The 21,695-nt window shown below is 40.7% G+C and overlaps 1 protein-coding gene across 9 annotated transcripts in view; it reads left to right on the top strand.

Moving 5' to 3' along the window:
* Ryr3 (ryanodine receptor 3) overlaps positions 1–21,695 on the top strand; it is a 586,052-nt gene that overhangs the window by 464,800 nt on the left and 99,557 nt on the right. For all 9 annotated transcript variants that reach the window (XR_003951556.1, XM_017316705.2, XM_017316711.2 and 6 more), the window contains 4 exons: positions 769–836; positions 1,698–1,819; positions 19,132–19,181; positions 19,577–19,637. Coding sequence is in view for 8 of the 9 variants with exons in the window: in XM_017316705.2 (XP_017172194.1) it covers positions 769–836; positions 1,698–1,819; positions 19,132–19,181; positions 19,577–19,637 (301 nt within the window). In the remaining variant the exon portion in view is untranslated. The remainder of the gene's footprint in view (positions 1–768; positions 837–1,697; positions 1,820–19,131; positions 19,182–19,576; positions 19,638–21,695) is intronic.

The raw sequence follows: 21,695 nt of genomic DNA, 5'->3' as shown, positions 1-21,695 counted from the left end.
TTCTCCCTTCTTTCTCCCTTCTCCCTTCTCCCTTCTCCCTTCTCCCTTCTTTCTCCCTTCTCCCTTCTCCCTTCTTTCTCCCTTCTCCCTTCTCCTTTCTCCTTCTCCCTTCTCCTTTCTCCTTCTCCTTCTCCTTCTCCTTCTCCTTCATCTTCTTTTTCTTTTTCTTTAAGATTTATTTATTTCCATGAGTATTCTATAACTGTCTTCAGACATACCAGAAGAGGGCACTGGATCTTGTTACAGATGATTGTGAGCCATCATGTGGTTGCTGGGAATTGAACCTGAAACCTCTGAAAGAGCAGCCAGTGCTCTTAATTACTGGACCATCTCTCCAGCCTCAGGAGTGATCTTCTTATGTCATCGATGTTTGTGATCCACAGAGACATATAATTTGGGTGGAGAATAGTGGCTGAGATTTATCCCCCACCCCACCTTGGCTTCTCTGCTGGATTTGATCAGCTCTTGTGTTGTTTGACAAAGTAACTCATCTCATTAACTTTTCCCACACTTTGTGACTATGGACATCACTGAAGCTGCTTCAGAAAAGGGTATAGTGAGACAGCTGTGAGAGAGTTGACATGACACATGCCCAACTAGCACCATCTCAACATGCTTCGAAAGATGTTATTTTATGAAAGCAACTAGGCTTGCTCCTTGACTTTTTGAAAAGCTGCTCTGCTTCTAAAAATACTGTGGTTGTTTATCTGTTTGTTTGTTTGTTTGTTTGTTTTCTCTGACTGAGGTTTGTTACTCCTGTCTTTGCAGAAGCCATTGTCAGCAGTGGGAAGACAGAAAAGTCTCCCCATGACCAGGAGATCAAATTCTTTGCCAAAGTAAGTATTTCTCCTTCACTCAGGATCTAGTCCAAAAGCTTTCAGGGAGACAGAGATGAATTTGCTTGTTGTAAAACAGAAGCAGAGCAGGTAGGAGTTCCGAGGAAGTATGCAGCCTGCTCAGCTCCATACTGTAGCTTAGGGATCCTCCTGCCTCGTTCTGCACCATCTGTAACAGGGTGCTTCTTGCTAGTGTGCTCCAAACAAGCTCAATTGTACCGCATCTGTGGGAAACTGGTGTGTAAAGCAAAGAGAGGGGCAAGCAAGCTGCTACTTTTCTGACATTCTAACTTAGTGCCACCAGCGAGACATTTTAATTTACTCCAGCTACAAAGGAAGCCAAGCAAGCTCCGCAGCCCTGTCTCACTAAAACCAGCTGTTCTGTGACTAAAAAGGAGAGAATGCATTTGGGTACCAATGAATGTTATCCACAAAACCCTGTTCAGAGGGACCAAGTGTCTTTCAGTATCTTTGTCATAAGAAGCAGAGACAGATGCTTAGGTTGAGGGCTCAGCCATACCTGGAGTGCAGGTGTTGATGTGATGGCCAAGAAGGAAGTCTGAGTTTTCCCAGATATTTCCTTGAAATTGGGTCCTTATGCAAGTGTATTTATTAGTAGTCTTTTCTTTTGCATAACTCCAACACTTCTTGTTAATAGCACAGAATATAATAATAATAATAATAATAATAATAATAATAATAATAAATAATAATAATGCAAAGTGAGACCAAGAGTAGAATTCCCTGGAAATCCACAGCCAGTGTTGTGATGCCTTTGTTCACCAAGAATGAATTCTTTAAAAGGAACTGTCAGATAGACTTTGATCAGCTACTTTAAAAGTGACGTTCGATGGCATCCAGGTTCTCCTCCCACTGGTCGACCAGTACTTCACCAACCACCGCCTGTATTTCCTGTCGTCTCCTCTGAAGCCGCTCAGCAGCAGTGGGTATGCTTCCCATAAAGAGAAAGAAATGGTGGCCAGGTAAGTCTGTGAAATCAAGAGAGGGCCGCTGTGGTAGTCAGCTTTGAGTTCCTGTAACAACATGCCTGAGATACGTAAAGCTAAAAGGTTTACTTAGCCCATAGTTCTGAAGTTTAAATCCAGTAGACACCTTTCTTTCATCCCATGGTGAGGGATCTAGAAAGCAGTGATGAGGAGCTCACTGTGAGGCAAACTGCTCAACTCATGGCCAGAAGGCAAAAATGACAGGATTCTAAAACCTCCTAAAAGGTCATACCCCATTGACTCAAAACCTCACACTTAGCTCCATCCTCCAAGGGTCCTTAACCTCTCAGTAGCAGTGCCCTAGAGACAGCTTCTTATACATGGACCCTAGAAGGATACTTGTTCAGACTGCCATTCTCAGTGCTAATATAACAATATTAGCACATATTTAAGATATCGGCTACCTGGGGACTAAATGACAAGTTCTTTGTGGAAATGATGCATAATGTGATGATTAGTAATTCAGAGCCTTGATTAGTATCTTGATTTGAAAATTTTTATAATTGTATATATCTTAGTGATTTCAGAAATGAATGGAATTGCACTCTTTGGAGTGTTCATGGGGTTTGTGAAATACATATATACACAGGTTAATTGCCGTGAAATAATGTTGAGAAAGATGGCCAAGGTCCTCCTGAAACTTAAAAATTAAACATGAAACACTAAGGCACATACTACTTCCAGTCACTTCCTTATCAAGCTTGCAAGATTAAATTTTTAAAGCTCAGATCTTACAAGTCCTAGTGTGAACAATCTGAAATTTGAAAGCTAGAACTACAGGATTGGATAAATGTTGGTTCAGAAGTATCAGCCCCAGAGCTGAAGGGGTGGCTCACTGGGTAAGGGCATTTGCTGCTTGTGATGGCTTGCACATGCTCAGCCCAGGGAGTGGCACTTGTAGAAGGTATGGCCCTGTTAGAGTAGGTGTGGCCTTGATGGGGTATATGTCTCTGTGGGTGTGGGCTTTAAGACCCTCATCCTAGCTGCCTGGAAGCTGATCTTCCCACTCGCAGCCTTCAGATGAAGATGTAAAACTCTTAGCTCTGCCTATACCATGCCTGCCTAGTTGTGGTCATGATAATGGACTGAACCTCTGAACCTGTAAGCCAGCCCCAATTAAATGTTGTCCTTTATAAGACTTGCCTTGGAAGGAAGGCGTTATAGGGAGCTAAGACAGGAGAATCACTGGAGCTTTCTGGTCACCAACCTAGCTCCTCAGTGAGAGACACTGTGTCTACAGGAATAAGGTAGAGACTGATTGAACACCAGACATCATTCTCTGCCAGATGCACAGGCGTGCACATGTACACACACATGCACATGTACACACACACACAAATACACATGCACATACACATACATGCACACACAAACCAGCCTAACACTCCTCTAGACACAAAGTAGGAGTTCCTTCACAGACCTCAACACAAGGAAACCTTCATAATGAGGCTGAAAGGTGCTGTCTAGCATGCTTCAGATTCTTCCTGCTTGGCCACATGTGGATTAGACTTCTAAATAGCAAAGCTCTACGGAGGATAGTGAAAGTCTGAATACTCTCCGTTGACAATGAACATGCACATCATACTGAATAAGAGCTCAGCCATTAACTATCACACTCTTTGAGAGTATATTCAGCTTGAAGATTTGCCTACCATTTACTTAACACTGCATGATCAGGCACTGAAATTAATTTTTCATATACGAGAGTCACTGTCCACTTGAGTAAGTATGCCACTTTCACATGCCACTTCTTTGCTGTGATCACCTAGCCCCACTCAAGACAGGAGAAACCCCATCCTGCCAGAACAGGATACTTTGGGACCAGGTACTGATCCCAAGATCTTATGCCTTCAGGTTGAACTAGTGTGTTCCACATGTAGCTAGGAAAATGAAGGGCCATGCAAGACATTCAGATAATCCAACAGAGGGCAGGTGTGTCTGTTTTCTTCATCTGTTGATCTTAGACTATTAATTCATGGAAATGTAACATTTGTTCAACCAGGCACCATTTGTCATGGCTGGAATACAACCGCAAGCTGATCAGCCTTGCAAATAGCTTCCAAATCCATCTGTGAGCTGGTGTCTCCCACAGAAGCAGTTGTGTTTACACTGAGCATGTTCATCCCAGCAGACTCTTTTCTTCTTTCTTTCCTTCTTTTCTTTTACTCTTTATTCCTTTGATTTTGTTTGTTTGTTTAAGGGACTAGGGGAGTTATTTTCTGGTTCATCTGTTTCATGTGTCTTGCTATGTAGCCCTGGCTGGCCTAGAATTCACTGTGTAAGTCAGATGGCCCCCAGCTCACAAAAATCTGCCTGTTTCTGCCTCCAAAATAATAGGATTAAAGGTCCAGCTCCACAGCCCATCCCAGGCTAGTCTGAAACTAGCAATTTTCTTGCCTTGGCGTCTGACACATTCCTTTTTATTGAATCCTTCATTCTTTCTCGTCTATCATATACATATATATATATATATATATGTATATCTGTGTATATATATATATACAGATATACATATATAAACACATAAATATATATGTGTGCACATACCATACATAATATATACATATGATCTGCATATGTATTTTATCTACATGCATGTGAATCTCATGCATTTTTAAAAATGTATTCACTTTACATCCTGCTCACTGCCTCCCTCCTGGTCAACCCTTCCACAATCCTTCCCCATCTCCTTTCCTCTTCTCCTCTGAGCAGGTGGGGTCCCTCCTGGGTATCTCCCCACCCTGGCACATCAAGTCTCTGGAAGTCTATGTGCTTCCTCTCCTACTAGAACCAGGCAAGGCAGCCCAGCTAGAAGAACATATCCTACATACAGGCAACAGCTTTTGAGATAGCCTCCGCTCCAGTTGTTCGGGACCCACATGAAGACCAAGCTGATTATCTGCTACATATTTGCAGAGAGACCCAGGTCCAGCCCATGTATGTTCTTTGGTTGGTGATTAAGTCTCTGAGAGACTCAAGGGTCCAGGTTAGTTGATTCTGTTGGTCTGCTTGTGGAGTCCCTATCTCCTTAGGGGATGAAAGCTTTCCTCCTATTCTTTAATAAGAGTCTGTCTGATTCAATTGGTTGGTCCAACTTCTCAGAGGACAGCCATGTTTGCAAGCATAACAGAGTACGATCAATATGCTCAAATTGGGCCAGTTATTGGTTGGTTGTTCCCTCAGTCTCTGGTCCATCCCCAATCCATGCATTTCTTGTAGACAGAATAAGTTTGGGATCAAACATTTTGTAGGTTGGTTGGTGTCCCTATCACTCCATCAGGGTTCCTCCCAGGCCACACAACACAGCCTCCCCAGGCTTCATATACCCCATGGTATGAATCATAGCTAAGGACACCCTCATTGGTTCTTAGGCACCTCCCCTATCCCAGGTCTCTGTCTCTTCCTGGAGATGTCCCCCATCCCCCCAATACCCTCCCCATCGGGTACAGATTTCCATTCATTCTCATGGTCATCCCTACTGCTCCTCCCCACACCCGACCCTGAAACCCTAGTCCCCTCATGATCCCTTTTCCCACCCAGTTCCTTCCCTCCACCCACCTTCCATGACCATTCTACTCTCCCTTCCAAGTGAGACTCAAACATCTCTGTTTGTGCCCTCCTTTCTGCCCAGCCTCCTTGGGTCTGTGAAGTGTAACATGGGCATCCTGTATTTTATGGGTAATAACCACTTATAAGTGAATACATACTGTGCATGTCCTTTTGGGACTGGGTCACCTCACTCAGGATAATACTTTCAAGATCCATCCATTTGCCTGCAGAATTCATAATGTCTTTGTTTTTTATAACTGAATAGTATTCCATTGTGTGGATTACCACATTTTCTTTATCCATTCTTCAGTTGAGGGACATCTAAGTTGTTTCCAGTTTCTGGCTGTTACAAATAAAGCTGCTATGAACATAGTTGAGCAAGTGTCTTTGTGGGATGTTGGAGCATCATTTAGGTATATGCCCAGGAGTGGAATAGGTGGGTCTTGAGGTAGAACTTGAGTTTTCTAAGAAACTGCCAAATTGATTTCCAAAGTAGTTGTACAAGTTTGCACTCCCACCAGCAATGGAGGAGTGTTCCCCTTTCTCCAACGTGTGGTTGAGTTTTTGATATTAGTCATTCTAACCTGAATAAGATAGAATCTCAGAGTTGTTTGGATTTATATTTCCATAATGACTAAGGACTTTGAACATTTATTTAAGTGCTTCTTGGCCATTTGAGATTCCTCTCTGTTTATCTCTGTGCCCCATTTTTTAATTGGGTTGTATGGGTTGTTGGTGTTTAACTTCTTGAGTTCTTTATAAATTTGGATATTAGCCCTCTGTCACATGTAGGTTTGGTGAAGATATAGGCTGATGTTTTGCCCTATTGACAGTGGCCTTTGCCTTACAGAAACTTTGCAGTTTCATGAGGTCCCATTTATCAACTGTTGATCTTAGAGCCTAAGCCACTGATGTTCTGTTCAGGAAATTGTCTCCTGTACCAATGTGTTCAAGGGTTATTTACCACTTTTTCTTCTATCATATTAAGTGTGTCTGGTTTTATGTTAAGGTTCTTGATCCCCTTGGACTTGAATTTTGTGCAGGGTGATAAATATGGATCTATTTTCATTCTTCTACATGTAGACATCCACTTAGACTATCACCATTTATTGAAGATGCTTTCTTTTTTCCATTGTATGGTTTTGGCTTCTTTATCAAAAATCAAGTGTCCATAAGTGTGTGGGTTTATTTCTGGGTATTTTATTTGATTCCACTAATCAACATATCTGATTCTGTACCAATACCATGCAGGTTTTTTTGTTTTTGTTTTTGCTTTATTATTATTGCTCTGTAGTACTGTTTGAGGTCAGGGATAGTAATTCCTCCCAAAGTTCTTTTATTGTTCAGAATTGTTTTGGCTATCCTAAGTTTATTGTTTTTTTCCACGTGAAGTTAAGAATTGCTCTTTCAATGTCTTTAAAATTTTTTGTTGGAATATGGATCTACAATTTGCTTTTGGTAAGATGGCTGTTTTTCACTGTTAATCATACCTATCCATGAGCATGGGACATCTTTCCATCTTCTAATATTTTCTTCAGTTTCTTTCTTCAGAGACTTGAAGTTCTTGTTATACAGATCTTTCACTTGCTTGGTTAGAGTTACACCAAGATACTTTATATTCCTTGTGGCTATTGTGAAGGGTATTGCTCCCCAAATTTCTTTCTTGGCCAGTTTATCATTTGTATAAAGATGGGCTACTGATTTATTTGAGTTAAGTTTCTATCCAACCACATTTCTCAAGTTGTTTATCAGCTATAGAAGTTCTCTGGGTAGAATTTTTGGGGTTGCTTACCATATCATTCGAAATTAGCAATACTTTGACTTCTTCCTTTCCAATTTGTATCCCCTTGATCTCCTTTAGTTGTCTTGTTTCTCTGGCTAGAACTTCAAGTATTATAAAGAATAGGGAGAGAGTGGAAAACCTTGTCTTGTCTCTGATGTTAGTGGAATTACTTTACATTTCTCTCCATTTAGCTTTATGTTGACTATTGACTTGCTGTGTATTGCTTTGATTATGTTTAAGTATGTGCCTTTTATCTCTGATCTCTCTAAAACTTTTAACATAAAGGGGTGTTGGGATTTGTCAAAGGCTTTTTCAGCATCTAGTAAGATAATCATGTGATTTTTTTTCCTTCAGTTTGTTTATAATATAGATTACATTGATGGACTTTTGGGTTTGTTTGTTTGTTTATTATTTAAACAATTTTTATTAGATATTTTCTTCATTTACAATTCAAATGGTATCCCGAAAGTCCCTTATACCCTCCCTCCACCCTGCTCCCCAACCCACCCACTCCAGCTTCCTGGACCTGGCATTTCCCTGTATGGGGGCATATAATCTTTGCAAGACCAAAGGCCTCTCCTCCCAGTGATAGCCAACTAGGCCATCTTCTGCTACATATGCAGCTAGAGACACGAGCTCAGGGGGTACTGGTTAGTTCATATTGCTGTTCCTCCTATAGGGTTACAGACCCCTTCAGCTCCTTGGGTACTTTCTCTAGCTCCTCCATTGGGGGCCCTGTGTTCCAACTGATAGACTTTTGTATACTGAACAATCCCTGTATCCCTAGGATGATGCCTATTTGATCACTATAGATGATGTTTTTGATGTGTTTCTGGATTTGGTTTGCATCAATATTCATAAGAGTAATTGATCTGAAGTTCTCTTTCTTTTGTTGAATCTTGGTGTGGATTAGGTATCAAGGTGACTGTAGCCTCATAAAATGAGTTTGGCAGTGTTTCTTCTGTTTCTATTTTGTGGAATAGTTCATAGAATCTCCTCCCAAGAGTATTACACACACATGTGGACTGCTATCACAGTGACCCTGGGTGTACTCAATTGACAGCATAATTGGAAACATCTCCAGGGCTCCTTCCTAGGTGCACAAGGCCTTCCTAACTACAATTGATGAAGTATAGTTCAGCTGGCAAAAGACTCCACAGTGAGAACTTTAAGTGGAGCACAGAAAGATGTCAGAAATACAAACAACAATCAATAACAACAATGATGTTAATGATGATGATGATCATGATAATGATAGTAGCTTCCTAGTTCCCAAGGACCCAACTAAGGGAGACCATAGACTAATAAAAGATAACAGCGTCCTTCCAGTCTGAGTCAGTGCCCTGAGCAGACCTTGGGTACTAGCTCCTCACCCAGTCCTACAACACCCAGAGGAAGCTTGACTCCCAGGCATTCTAACATACCCAGGATCATAAGATCATAGGTGAGAAGGTAACAACATATGCCCCAACACCAGGGAGTAACTGCATCCAGCAGGATCCAGGGACATAGGAACCCTGCCCAGCCAGTGGCACAGGTTCCTTCAGGTCTGAGCCAGTTCCCTGAGCAGACATTGGGTGCTAGTTCTGTACCCATTTCCACAATACCCAGAGAAAGCTTGACTCCCAGGTGCTCTGACACACCTAGGATCTCAGGATCACAGGATCCTATAATCACAGAATCACAGAGAGAGCTGGACTCTGAGGAGTTCGGACTCAACCAGGGTTACAGGAGGGGCAGATCCCAATCAGATACAGCAAGGGCAGGTAGCATTAGAGATAACAAGATGGCCAGAGGCAAGCACAAGAACATAAGCAACAGAAACCAAGATTATTTGGCATCATCAGAACTCAGTTCTCCTACCATAGGAAATCCTAGATAACCCATCACACTGGAAAAGCAAGATTCAGATTTAAAATCACTTCTCATGATGATGATAGAAGACTTTAAGAAAGACATAAATAACTCTCTTAAAGAAATAAAGGAGAACACAGGTAAACAGGTAGAAACCCTTAAAGAGAAAACACAAAAATCCCTTAAAGAATTACAGGAAAACATAACCAAATAGATGAAGGAATTGAACAAAACCATCCAGGATCAAAAAATAAATATAGAAACAATAAATAAATTAAAAAAGGGAAACAACCCTGGAGATAGAAAACTGAGGAAAGAGATAAGTGTCATAGATGTGAGCATCACCAACAGAATGCAAGAGATAGACAAGAGAATCTGAGGTGCAGAAGATACCATACAAAACATTGATGTAACAGTCAAAGAAAATGCAAGAAGCAAAAAGATCCTAATACAAAACATTCAGGAAATCCAGGACACAATGAGAACACCAAACCTAAAAATAATAGGTATAGAAGAGAGCAAAGATTCCCAACTTAAAGGGCCAGTCAATATCTTCAACAAAATTACAGAAGAAAACATCCCTAACCTAAAGAAACATTGCCCATGAACATACAAGAAGCCTACAGAACTCCAAATAGATTAGACCAGAAAAGAAATTCTGCCTGTCACCATAATCAAAACACCAAATGCACAAAACAAACAAACAAAAAGAACATTAAAAGCAGTAAGGGAAAAGGGTTAAGTAATATATAAAGGCAGATGTATCAGGATTACACCAGACTTCTTACCAGAGACCCCAAAAGCCAAAAGACCCTGGGCAGATGTCATACAAACCTTAAGAGAACACAAATGCCAGCCCAGGCTACTATAACCAACAAAATTACCATAGGTAGAGAAAACAAGATATTCCATGACAAAACGAAATTTACACAATATCTTTTCATGAATCCAGCCCTACAAAGGATAAAAATGGAAAACACCAACACAAGGAGGGAGACTACACACTACAAAAAGCAAGAAAGTAATCTTCTTTCAACAAACTCAAAAGAAGATAGGCACACAAACAATTCCACCTCTATCAATAAAAATAACAGGAAGCAAAAGTCACTTTTCCTTAATATCTCTTAACATCAATGGACTCAATTCACCAATAAAAAGACACGAACTAACTGACTGGATAACGTAAATAGGATCCAGCATTTTCCGGCATACAGGAAACACATCTTAGTGACAAAGACAGATACTACCTCAGAGTAAAAGACTGGAAAAAAATTTTCCAAGCAAATGGTCCCAAGAAACAAGCTGGAGTAGTCATTCTAATATCAAATAAAGTTGACTTTCAACCAAAAGTTATCATACAAGATAAGGAAGAACACTCTTCATACTCATCAAAGGAAAAATCTACCAAGATAAACTCGATTCTGAACATCAACGCTGCAAATGCAAGGGTACCCACATTCATAAAAGAAACTTTACTAAAGCTTAAAGCACACATTGAACCTCACACAGTAATAGTAGGCGACTTTAATACCCCACTCTCAACAATGGACCGATTATGGAAACAGAAACTAAACAGAGACAAAGTGAAACTAACAGAAGTTATGAACAAAATGGATTTAACAGATATCTGTAGAACATTTCATCCTAAAGCAAAAGAATATACCATTTTCTTAGCACCTCGTGGAACCTTCTCCAAAATTGACCATGTAATTGGTCACAAAAGAGGCCTCAACAGATGCAAGAAAATTGAAGCAATCCCATGCACCCTATCAGATTACCATGGACAAAGGCTGGTCTTCAATAACAACAAAAACAATAGAAATCCCACATACAGTGGAAACTGAACAACACTCTTCTCAATGATACCTTAGTCAAGGAAGGAATAAAGAAAGAAATTAAAGACTTTTTAGAGTTTAATGAAAATGAAGCCACAACATACCCAAACCTTTGGGACACAATGAAAGCATTTCTAAGAGGGAAACTCATAGCTCTGAGTGCCTCCAAGAAGAAACGGGAGAGAGCACATACTAGCAGCTTGACAACACATCTAAAAGCTCTAGAAAAAAAGGAAGCAAATTCACCCAAGAGGAGTAGACGGCAGGAAATAATCAAACTCAGGGGTGAAATCAACCAAGTGGAAACAAGAAGAACTATTCAAAGAATTAACCAAACGAGGAGTTGGTTCTTTGAGAAAATCAACAAGATAGATAAACCCTTAGCTAGACTCACTAAAGGGCACAGGGACAAAATCCTAATTAACAAAATCAGAACTGAAAAGGGAGACATAACAACAGATCCTGAAGAAATCCAAAACACCATCAGATCCTTCTACAAAAGGCTATACTCAACAAAACTGGAAAACCTGGACGAAATGGACAAATTTCTGGACAGATACCAGGTACCAAAGTTGAATCAGGATCAAGTTGACCTTCTAAACAGTCCCATATCCCCTAAAGAAATAGAAGCAGTTATAAATAGTCTCCCAGCCAAAAAAAGCCCAGGACTAGACGGGTTTAGTGCAGAGTTCTATCAGACCTTCAAAGAAGATCTAATTCCAGTTCTGCACAAACTTTTTCACAAGATAGAAGTAGAAGGTACTCTACCCAACTCATTTTATGAAGCCACTATTACTCTGATACCTAAACCACAGAAAGATCCAACAAAGATAGAGAACTTCAGACCAATTTCTCTTATGAATATTGATGCAAAAATCCTCAATAAAATTCTCGCTAACCGAATCCAAGAACACATTAAAGCAATCATCCATCCTGACCAAGTAGGTTTTATTCCAGGGATGCAGGGATGGTTTAATATACGAAAATCCATCAATGTAATCCATTATATAAACAAACTCAAAGACAAAAACCACATGATCATCTCGTTAGATGCAGAAAAAGCATTTGACAAGATCCAACACCCATTCATGATAAAAGTTCTGGAAAGATCAGGAATTCAAGGCCCATACCTAAACATGATAAAAGCAATCTACAGCAAACCAGTAGCCAACATCAAAGTAAATGGAGAGAAGCTGGAAGCAATCCCACTAAAATCAGGGACTAGACAAGGCTGCCCACTTTCTCCCTACCTTTTCAACATAGTACTTGAAGTATTAGCCAGAGCAATTCGACAACAAAAGGAGATCAAGGGGATACAAATTGGAAAGGAGGAAGTCAAAATATTACTTTTTGCAGATGATATGATAGTATATATAAGTGACCCTAAAAATTCCACCAGAGAACTCCTAAACCTGATAAACAGCTTCGGTGAAGTAGCTGGATATAAAATTAACTCAAACAAGTCAATGGCCTTTCTCTACACAAAGAATAAACAGGCTGAGAAAGAAATTAGGGAAACAACACCCTTCTCAATAGTCACAAATAATATAAAATATCTCGGCGTGACTCTAACTAAGGAAGTGAAAGATCTGTATGATAAAAACTTCAAGTCTCTGAAGAAAGAAATTAAAGAAGATCTCAGAAGATGGAAAGATCTCCCATGCTCATGGATTGTCAGGATCAACATTGTAAAAATGGCTATCTTGCCAAAAGCAATCTACAGATTCAATGCAATCCCCATCAAAATTCCAACTCAATTCTTCAACGAATTAGAAGGAGCAATTTGCAAATTCATCTGGAATAACAAAAAACCTAGGATAGCAAAAACTCTTCTCAAGGATAAAAGAACCTCTGGTGGAATCACCATGCCTGACCTAAAGCTTTACTACAGAGCAATTGTGGTAAAAACTGCATGGTACTGGTATAGAGACAGACAAGTAGACCAATGGAATAGAATTGAAGACCCAAAAATGAACCCACACACCTATGGTCACTTGATCTTCGACAAGGGAGCTAAAACCATCCAGTGGAAGAAAGACAGCATTTTCAACAATTGGTGCTGGCACAACTGGTTGTTATCATGTAGAAGAATGTGAATCGATCCATACTTATCTCCTTGTACTAAGGTCAAATCTAAATGGATCAAAGAACTTCACATAAAACCAGAGACACTCAAACTTATAGAGGAGAAAGTGGGGAAAAGCCTTGAAGATATGGGCACAGGGGAAAAATTCCTAAACAGAACAGCAATGGCTTGTGATGTAAGATCGAGAATTGACAAATGGGACCTAATGAAACTCCAAAGTTTCTGCAAGGCAAAAGACACCGTCAGTAAGACAAAAAGACCACCAACAGATTGGGAAAGGATCTTTACCTATCCTAAATCAGATAGGGGACTAATATCCAACATATATAAAGAACTCAAGAAGGTGGACTTCAGAAAAGCAAATAACCCCATTAAAAAATGGGGCTCAGAACTGAACAAAGAATTCTCACCTGAGGAATACCGAATGGCAGAGAAGCACCTGAAAAAATGTTCAACATCCTTAATCATCAGGGAAATGCAAATCAAAACAACCCTGAGATTCCACCTCACACCAGTCAGAATGGCTAAGATCAAAAATTCAGGTAACAGCAGATGCTGGCGAGGATGTGGAGAAAGAGGAACACTCCTCCATTGTTGGTGGGATTGCAGGCTTGTACAACCACTCTGGAAATCAGTCTGGTGGTTCCTCAGAAAATTGGACATAGTACTACCGGAGGATCCAGCAATACCTCTCCTGGGCATATATCCAGAAGATGCCCCAACTGGTAAGAAGGACACATGCTCCACTATCTTCATAGCAGCCTTATTTATAATAGCCAGAAGCTGGAAAGAACCCAGATGCCCCTCAACAGAGGAATGGATACAGAAAATGTGGTACATCTACACAATGGAGTACTACTCAGCTATTAAAAAGAATGAATTTATGAAATTCCTAGCCAAATGGATGGACCTGGAGGGCATCATCCTGAGTGAGGTTACACATTCACAAAGGAACTCACACAATATGAACTCACTGATAAGTGGATATTAGCCCAAAACCTAGGATACCCAAGATATAAGATACAATTTCCTAAACACATGAAACTCAAGAAAAATGAAGACTGAAGTGTGGACACTATGCCCCTCCTTAGAAGTGGGAACAAAACACCCTTGGAAGGAGTTACAGAGACAAAGTTTGGAGCTGAGATGAAAGGATGGACCATGTAGAGACTGCCATAGCCAGGGATCCACCCCATAATCAGCATCCAAAGGCTGACACCATTGCATACACTAGCAAGATTTTATCGAAAGGACCCAGATGTAGCTGTCTCTTGTGAGACTATGCCGGGGCCTAGAAAACACAGAAGTGGATGCTCACAGTCAGCTAATGGATGGATCACAGGGCTCCCAATGGAGGAGCTAGAGAAAGTACCCAAGGAGCTAAAGGGATCTGCAACCCTATAGGTGGATCAACATTATGAACTAACCAGTACTCCGGAGCTCTTGCCTCTAGCTGCATATGTACCAAAAGATGGCCTAGTCGGCCATCACTGGAAAGAGAGGCCCATTGGACACGCAAACTTTATATGCCCCAGAACAGGGGAACGCCAGGGCCAAAAAGGGGGAGTGGGCAGGTAGGGGAGTGGGAGTGGGTGGGTATGGGGGACTTTTGGTATAGCATTGGAAATGTAAATGAGCTAAATACCTAATTAAAAAAATTAAAAAAAAAAGAAAGAAATCCCACATACAAATGGAAGCTGAACAGCACTCTACTCAATCATAACTTGATCAAGGAAAAAACAAAGAGATTGAAGACTTTATAGAATTTAATGAAAATGAAAGTACATCATACCAAAACTTATGGGACACAATGGAAGCAAGGCTAGGAGGAAAACTCATAGCTCTTGAGTGTCTCTAAAAAGAAACTGGAGAGAGCACACACTAGCACCTTGACAGCACACCTGAAAGCGCTAGAACAAAACAAAACAAAAAAGTAAATACATCCAACAGGACTAAACAGCAGGAAATAATCAAACTCTGGACTGAAATCAACCAAGTAGAAACAAAAAGACCTATACAAAGCATCAACAAAACCAGGAGCTGGTTCTTTGAAAAAATCAACAAGATAGATAAACCCTTAGCCAGACTAACCAGAGGCAGTATCTTAGTTAATAAAATCAGAAATGAAAAAAGGGAACCAAGGAAATTTTAAAAATCACTAGATCCTAGTATAAAAGCCTATACTCAACCAAATTGGAAAATCTGGATGAGATGAACAATTTTCTAGACAGGTACCAGGTGTCAACGTTAAAACAGGATCAGATAAACCATCTTAACAGTCCCATAACCCCCAAAAGAAATAGAAGCAGTCATTGAAAATTTCCCAACCAAAAAAAGCCCAGAACCAGTTGGGTTTAGTGCAGAATTCTATCAGACCTTCAAAGAAGACCTAATACCAACACTCTTCAAATATTCCACAAAATCGAAACAGAAGGAACACTAAACAATTCCTTCTATGAAGTCACAATTATGGTCATTCCAAAACCATACAAAGACCCAACAAAAAGAAAGAGAACTTCAGACCAATTTCCCTTATGATCATCGATGCAAAAATACTCAATAAAAATCTCGCAAACCAAATCCAAGAACACATCAAAATGATCATTCACCAAAATCAAGTAGGCTTCATCCCAGGGTTGTAGAGATGGTTCAATGTACAGAAATCCATCAATGTAATCCACTACATAAACAAACTCAAAGAAAAAAGAACACATGATCATTTCATTAGATGCTGAAAAAGCATTTGACAAAATTCAACATCCCTTTGTGATAAAAGTCTTGGAAAGATCAGGAATTCAAGTCCCATACCTAAACCTATACCATAGTAAAAGCAATATACACCAAACCAGTAGCCAACATCAAACTGAATGGAAAGAAACTTGAAGCAATCCCACTAAAATCAGAAACTAGACAAGGCCACCCACTCTCTCCCTGTTTATTCAATATAGTACTTGAAGTTCTAGCTAGAGCAATTAGACAATAAAGGGAAGTTAAAGGATACAAATTGGAAAGGAAAAAGTCAAAATATCACTATTTGCAGATGATATGATGGAATACTTAAGTTACCCCAAAAATTCTACTAGAGAACTCCTAAACCTGACAAACTACTTCAGCAAAGTGGCTGAATATAAAATTTAACTCAAATAAATCAGTAGCCTTCTTCTACTCAAAGGATAAACAGGCTGAGAAAGAAAATAGGGAAAAGAGTTAGAAAATAGGGAATAGTTTTCATAGAGTTAGAAAGAGCAATTTGCAAATTCATTTGGAATACCAAAAACCCAGGATAGAGAAAACTATTCTCAACAATAAAAGAACTTATGGTGTGGGGGGGGGTCATCATCTCTGACCTCAAGCTGTATTACAGAGCAATAGTGATTTAAAAAAAAAACAAAAACAAAAACAAAAACTGTGCAGTATTGGTACAGAGATGGGCAGGAAGGTCAATGGAATAGATTGAAGACCCAGAAATGAACCCACACCTAAGGTCTCTTGATATTTGACAAAGGAGCTAAAACCATCCAGTGCAAAAAAGAAAGCATTTTCAACAAATGGTGCTGTTTCAACTGGAAGTCAGCATGTAGAAGAGTGCAAATCAACCCATTCTTATCTCCTTGTACAAAGCTCAAGTCCCAGTGGATCAAAGATCTCCACATAAAACCAGAGACACTGAAACTAATAGAGGAGAAAGTGGGGAAGAGCCTCAAACACATGGCACAGGGGAAAAGTTCCTAAACAGAACACCAATGACTTATGCTCTAAGATCAAGAATAGACAAATGGGACCTAATAAAATTGCAAAGCTTCTGTAAGGCAAAGGACACTGTTAATAGAACAAAATGGTTACCACCAGATTGGGAAAAACATCTTTACCAATCCTACATCTGATATCCAATATAAACAAAGAACTCATGAAATTAGACTCCCAAGAATCAAATAACCCTATTCAAAAATGGGGTACAGAGCTAAACAAAGAATTTTCAACTGAGGACTATTGAATGGCCAAGAAGCACCTAATGGGAAACACAAATCAAAATAACCCGGAGATTCCACCTCACACCAGTCAGAATGGCTAAGATCAAAAACTCAGGTGACAGCAGATGCTGGCAAGTTTGTAGAGAAAAAGGAACACTCCTCCATTGCTGGTGGGATTGTAAGCTGGTACAACCACTCAGTTTGGCAGTTCCTCAGAAAATTGGACATAGTGCTTACCTGAGGACACCCAGAAGATACTCCAACATGTAAGAAGGACACATGCTCCACTATATACATAGCAGCCTTATTTATAAGAGCCAGAAGCTGGAAAGAGCCAAGATGTCTTTCAACAGAGGAATGGATACAGAAAAATGTGGTACATTTATACGATGGAGTACTACTCAGCTATTAAAAAGGATGAATTCATGAAATTCTTAGACCAATGGATAGAACTAGAAAATATCATCCTGAGTGAGGTAAACCAATCACAAAAGAACACACATGGTATGCACTCACTGATAAGTGGATATTAGCCTAAAAGCTCAGAATACACAAGATGCAACTCATAGACCACATGAAACTCAAGAAGAAGGAAGACCAAAGTGTGGATGCTTCAGTTCTTCTTAGAAAGGGGAACAAAATACTCATGGGAGCAAATATGGAGACAACATGTGGAGCAGAGACTGAAGAAAAGACCATCCAGAGATTGCCCAACCTAGGGATCCATCCCATATACAGACACTAACCCCAGACACTCTCATGGATGCCAAGAAGTGCTTGCTGACAGGAGCCTGATAATAGCTGTCTCCTGAGAGGCTATGCCAGAGCCTGACAAATACAGAGGTAGATGTGCTTGCATCCAACCATCTGACTGATCACAGGGTCCCCAATGGAGGAGTTAGAGAAAGGACTGAAGGAGCCGAAGTCGATTGCAACCCCATAGGAATAACAACAATATCAACCAACCAGACCCCCCCCCCCAGAGCTCCCAGGGACTAAACTACCAACCAAGGAGTACTCATGGAGGGACCCATGGCTCCAGCCACATAGGTAGCAGAAGATGGCCTTGTCAGGCATTAATGGGAGGAGAGACCCTTGGTCCTGTGAAGGCTCTAGACCCCAGTGTAGGGGAATTTGAGGGAGGAGAGGTAGGAGTATATAGGTGGGTGGGGGAACACCCTCATAAAAACAGGGGGTGGGATAGGGGGTTCAAGAGAGGGGGAACAGGGAAAGGGGTGACATTTGAAGTGTAAATAAAGAAAATATCTAATAAAAATTATTTTATGTACAAAAAAAGATAACAGCAAAAATGTACTTCTTAAAATGTTTTTGTGTTTAACAGATTCCTATTCCCTACTCTAACCATCGACACTTTTCCTAATCCCAACACTTTTCCACCTTCCAACTAAAGCTTGAGGGCTGTAGCATAGTTCACAGTTCCATACTGCCTTTTAGAATCTTTATCTTTTTTTTTCATGTTCCATGAATGAACATTTTAACACATAGTGTCTCTCACTGTACTGGCTGGCTTTGTATGTCAACTTGACACAGCTGGAGTTATCACAGAGAAAGGAGCTTCAGTTGAGGAAATGCCTCCATGAGATCCAGCTGTAAGGCATTTTCTCAATTACTGATCAAGGTGGGAGGGCCCAGCCATTTGTGGGTGATGCCATCCCTGGGCTGGTAGTCCTGGGTTCTATAAGAAAGCAAGCTGAGCAAGCCAAGGGAAGCAAGCCAGGAAGTCGCATCCCTCCATGGCCTCTACATCAGCTCCTGCTTCCTGACCTGCTTGAGTTCCAGTCCTGACTTCCTTGGTGATGAACAGCAGTATGGAAGTGTAAGCCGAATAAACCCTTTCCTCCCCAACTTGCTTCTTGGTCATGATGTTCGTGAAGGAATAGAAACCCTGACTGAGACAATCACCAAGGAAAGTTTGCACAGGGCCATTGGCAAATGCTATTCTCATTCCAGAGGAATGGTTTTTGAGTAGGGTGGAACTTCCTGCAAGGAACGGTTCATAATTCTCTACCATGACAGTGTGAACCACATTATTTTCCTCAGCATGGTTCCAAGGACTGTTCCAGAGGACACAGTGTATCCTCCTAAAGCGCCAATCTATGTATTGCTTCACATGTGAGGGGTGGGAGAATGTAGAAAAATCACTTCTTCAATCTCCGTGACTCTCTGAATTACAACCTTTTCTGCTTTAGCCTATTCTGCAAGCTGGCCGCTCTTGTTAGACACAGGATTTCACTCTTTGGTAAGTAAAAGGATGTGTTGCGAAAGGCAGCACTCCTTCCTGTAATTACCTTGAGCCTTCATTTGTGGCTCCCTTAGAAAACCTGTACCTTGGGACTGAGGTGTCACCTAAATTTTCCAGAGAAAATTGGTCTGAAGCATGATTAATGACCTCTCTACCTTTTTAACAGCTCAGATTTTCCACACCAATGAATGTTTTAAGCTCTGCCTGTGACATCCATCATGAGGCAGAGGCTCTGTCAGACCAGAGATAAACGCCTTGTCCCTGAACACAGACCTGGCACTTTGTGTGTTACTGGTTAATTATACTGGGCTAAGGCTTATGCATACTAAGAAGGCTGTATTTAACAGCCAGGCTGGGTTGGGGGAAGTCATGGCTGATGTTTTTCATTCTAGGGAGCGATTCAACTACAATGGTGAGCTGTCTTCATATCTTAGCTCAGACACTTGACACAAGGTAAGCCCAATGTTTTCTTCCTAATAGTTTCTTATAACTGACTCCCTGTCTGGCCCCAGAACTTACATTCTGCTTCTCATTTCCACAGTCCAGACCTACTGTCATGGACCATCTTAAATACTAAGCAATTAATCAGCTCTTACCCTCTTTTACAAAATTCTTTTTTCAGGAGATACAATGTATAAATAGCATAGCAACATTCGGTTTGTGCTTAATAGTACGCTACGCTACGTACACACACACACACTCACACATGTATAGGTAGAAATAGGTGGTAGGCAATGAAACCCTTGTCATCCTAAAAATAAGTAAATAGGTAAATAAATAAATAAATCTCAGGATAATTTGAGAATCTACAGAAAGGTGGGCTGAACAGGAAAGGAGATTTTATTTTTTAAAAAGACAACAACAATACACAGTTCTGCAATATTAACATACATGATAGTTTTAAAGAGAGAAATAGTAAAATAAACTGACAGGAGTTTTGTTTAACATGCTCACTAAGAGCGGTCCTTATCAGAAGCTTCATCTAGCAACTAATGGAGCAGAGTCAGAAACCCATAGCTAAACATTAGGCAGAATTCTGGGCATCCCCTAGGAAGAGGAGGAGGAAGGATGTAGGAGCTAATGGGGCCAAGGACACCATAAGAACATGGCTCACAGAATAATCTAAGCAGCGCTCATGGGGGCTCACAGAGACTGAAATGACAATCAGGGAGCCTGTATGGGTCAGCATAGGTCTTCTACATTTATGTTATGGTTGTGTAGCTTAGTATTCTTGTGGGACTCCCAACAGTGGGAGTGAGAGGTACCTCTGAGTCTCTCGCCTGCTCTTGGAACCCTTTCCCTTCTACTGGATTGCCTCGGTCAGCCTTTATACCAGGGTTTGTGCCTATTGTAACTTGTTATGCTGTGTTCAGTTGATATCCCTGTTCTTTTCTGAAGGGAAACAGGGGAGTGGATCAGGGGTGGGGCACTGGGAGGAGTGAAGGGATGGGAAACTGTGGTAGGGATGTAATACATGAGACAAGAATAAACAAATAAAAAAGAAGAAAAAAGGTCCTTATGCAAAGTGTGGTGGCACATACGTTTGATCTCAATACTCAGGAAGCAGAGACAGGCAGATCTCTGTGTACTTAAGGCCAGCCAAAAGGCTATATAGTGAGACCTTGTCTCAAAAAAAAAAAACCAAAAAACAAAAACACCATTAATTAATAAATGGTTCTTATCAGAGTCAGGAAGAGGACATACCCCTCAAGAGCTAATGTAAAAGAGAACTACCTTCTTAAGAGAGTGACCCAAAGATGGCAGCCTGTGACAAACTCAAGCCCATGAAAAATAATAAGGGCTAGAGGTCTGGCTTGGTGGGTAAAAGCACTTGCCTGACAAGCATGAGGATAGGAGTTCAGATCCCCAGGTCCCACAAAAATGTCTAGTGGTTATAGCAACTCATCAGCAGGCAGGCAGGGACAGGATCCCCCAGAACAAGCTGGCTAACTAGACTAACCAAATTACTTAGCTGTGGGTTCAAATCAGAGACCCTGCTTCAATACATAGAATAGAAAGTGGTCAAGGAAGATGCCCAACATTAGCCTCTGACCAAAACACACACACACACACACACACACACACACACACACCCCAATAAATAAATAATAACAAGAATACTGATCGTTACAGGAGACCTCTGCTCTTCAGAGCAAGCCTCACTGATGGTCTTTACTGTCCTGATATGTTTGATAATTACCAAGAAAACTTTGAAGAGAAAGAGCATATGCCCTGGAAGGAATTCTGTCAATATCTCCTGAAGTTGATATTGCAATATGGAAAAATTACAGACTGCATATAGGTTTTGTCCCAATTCTGTGTTCTATGAAACCGTTCTGAGGGAAGAATTCAGCGGTTCTTAGCTTCCTCTGCCCCCGGGGTGCGTTTCATTGTCCTCTGCCTCACTGACCTAATAAGGCTGGCTTTCTAATGGACTGGCTTTCTCCCCTTCCTCTGCCCTCATCCAGTGCTCTGCAAACTAGGAGGAGTACAGGCTTTAGGAGACTGCTT

This window comes from Mus musculus, chromosome 2, assembly GCF_000001635.26.
Source record: "Mus musculus strain C57BL/6J chromosome 2, GRCm38.p6 C57BL/6J".
Taxonomy (NCBI): Eukaryota; Metazoa; Chordata; class Mammalia; order Rodentia; family Muridae; genus Mus; species Mus musculus.
This window is presented reverse-complemented; position numbering and strand designations above follow the sequence as displayed.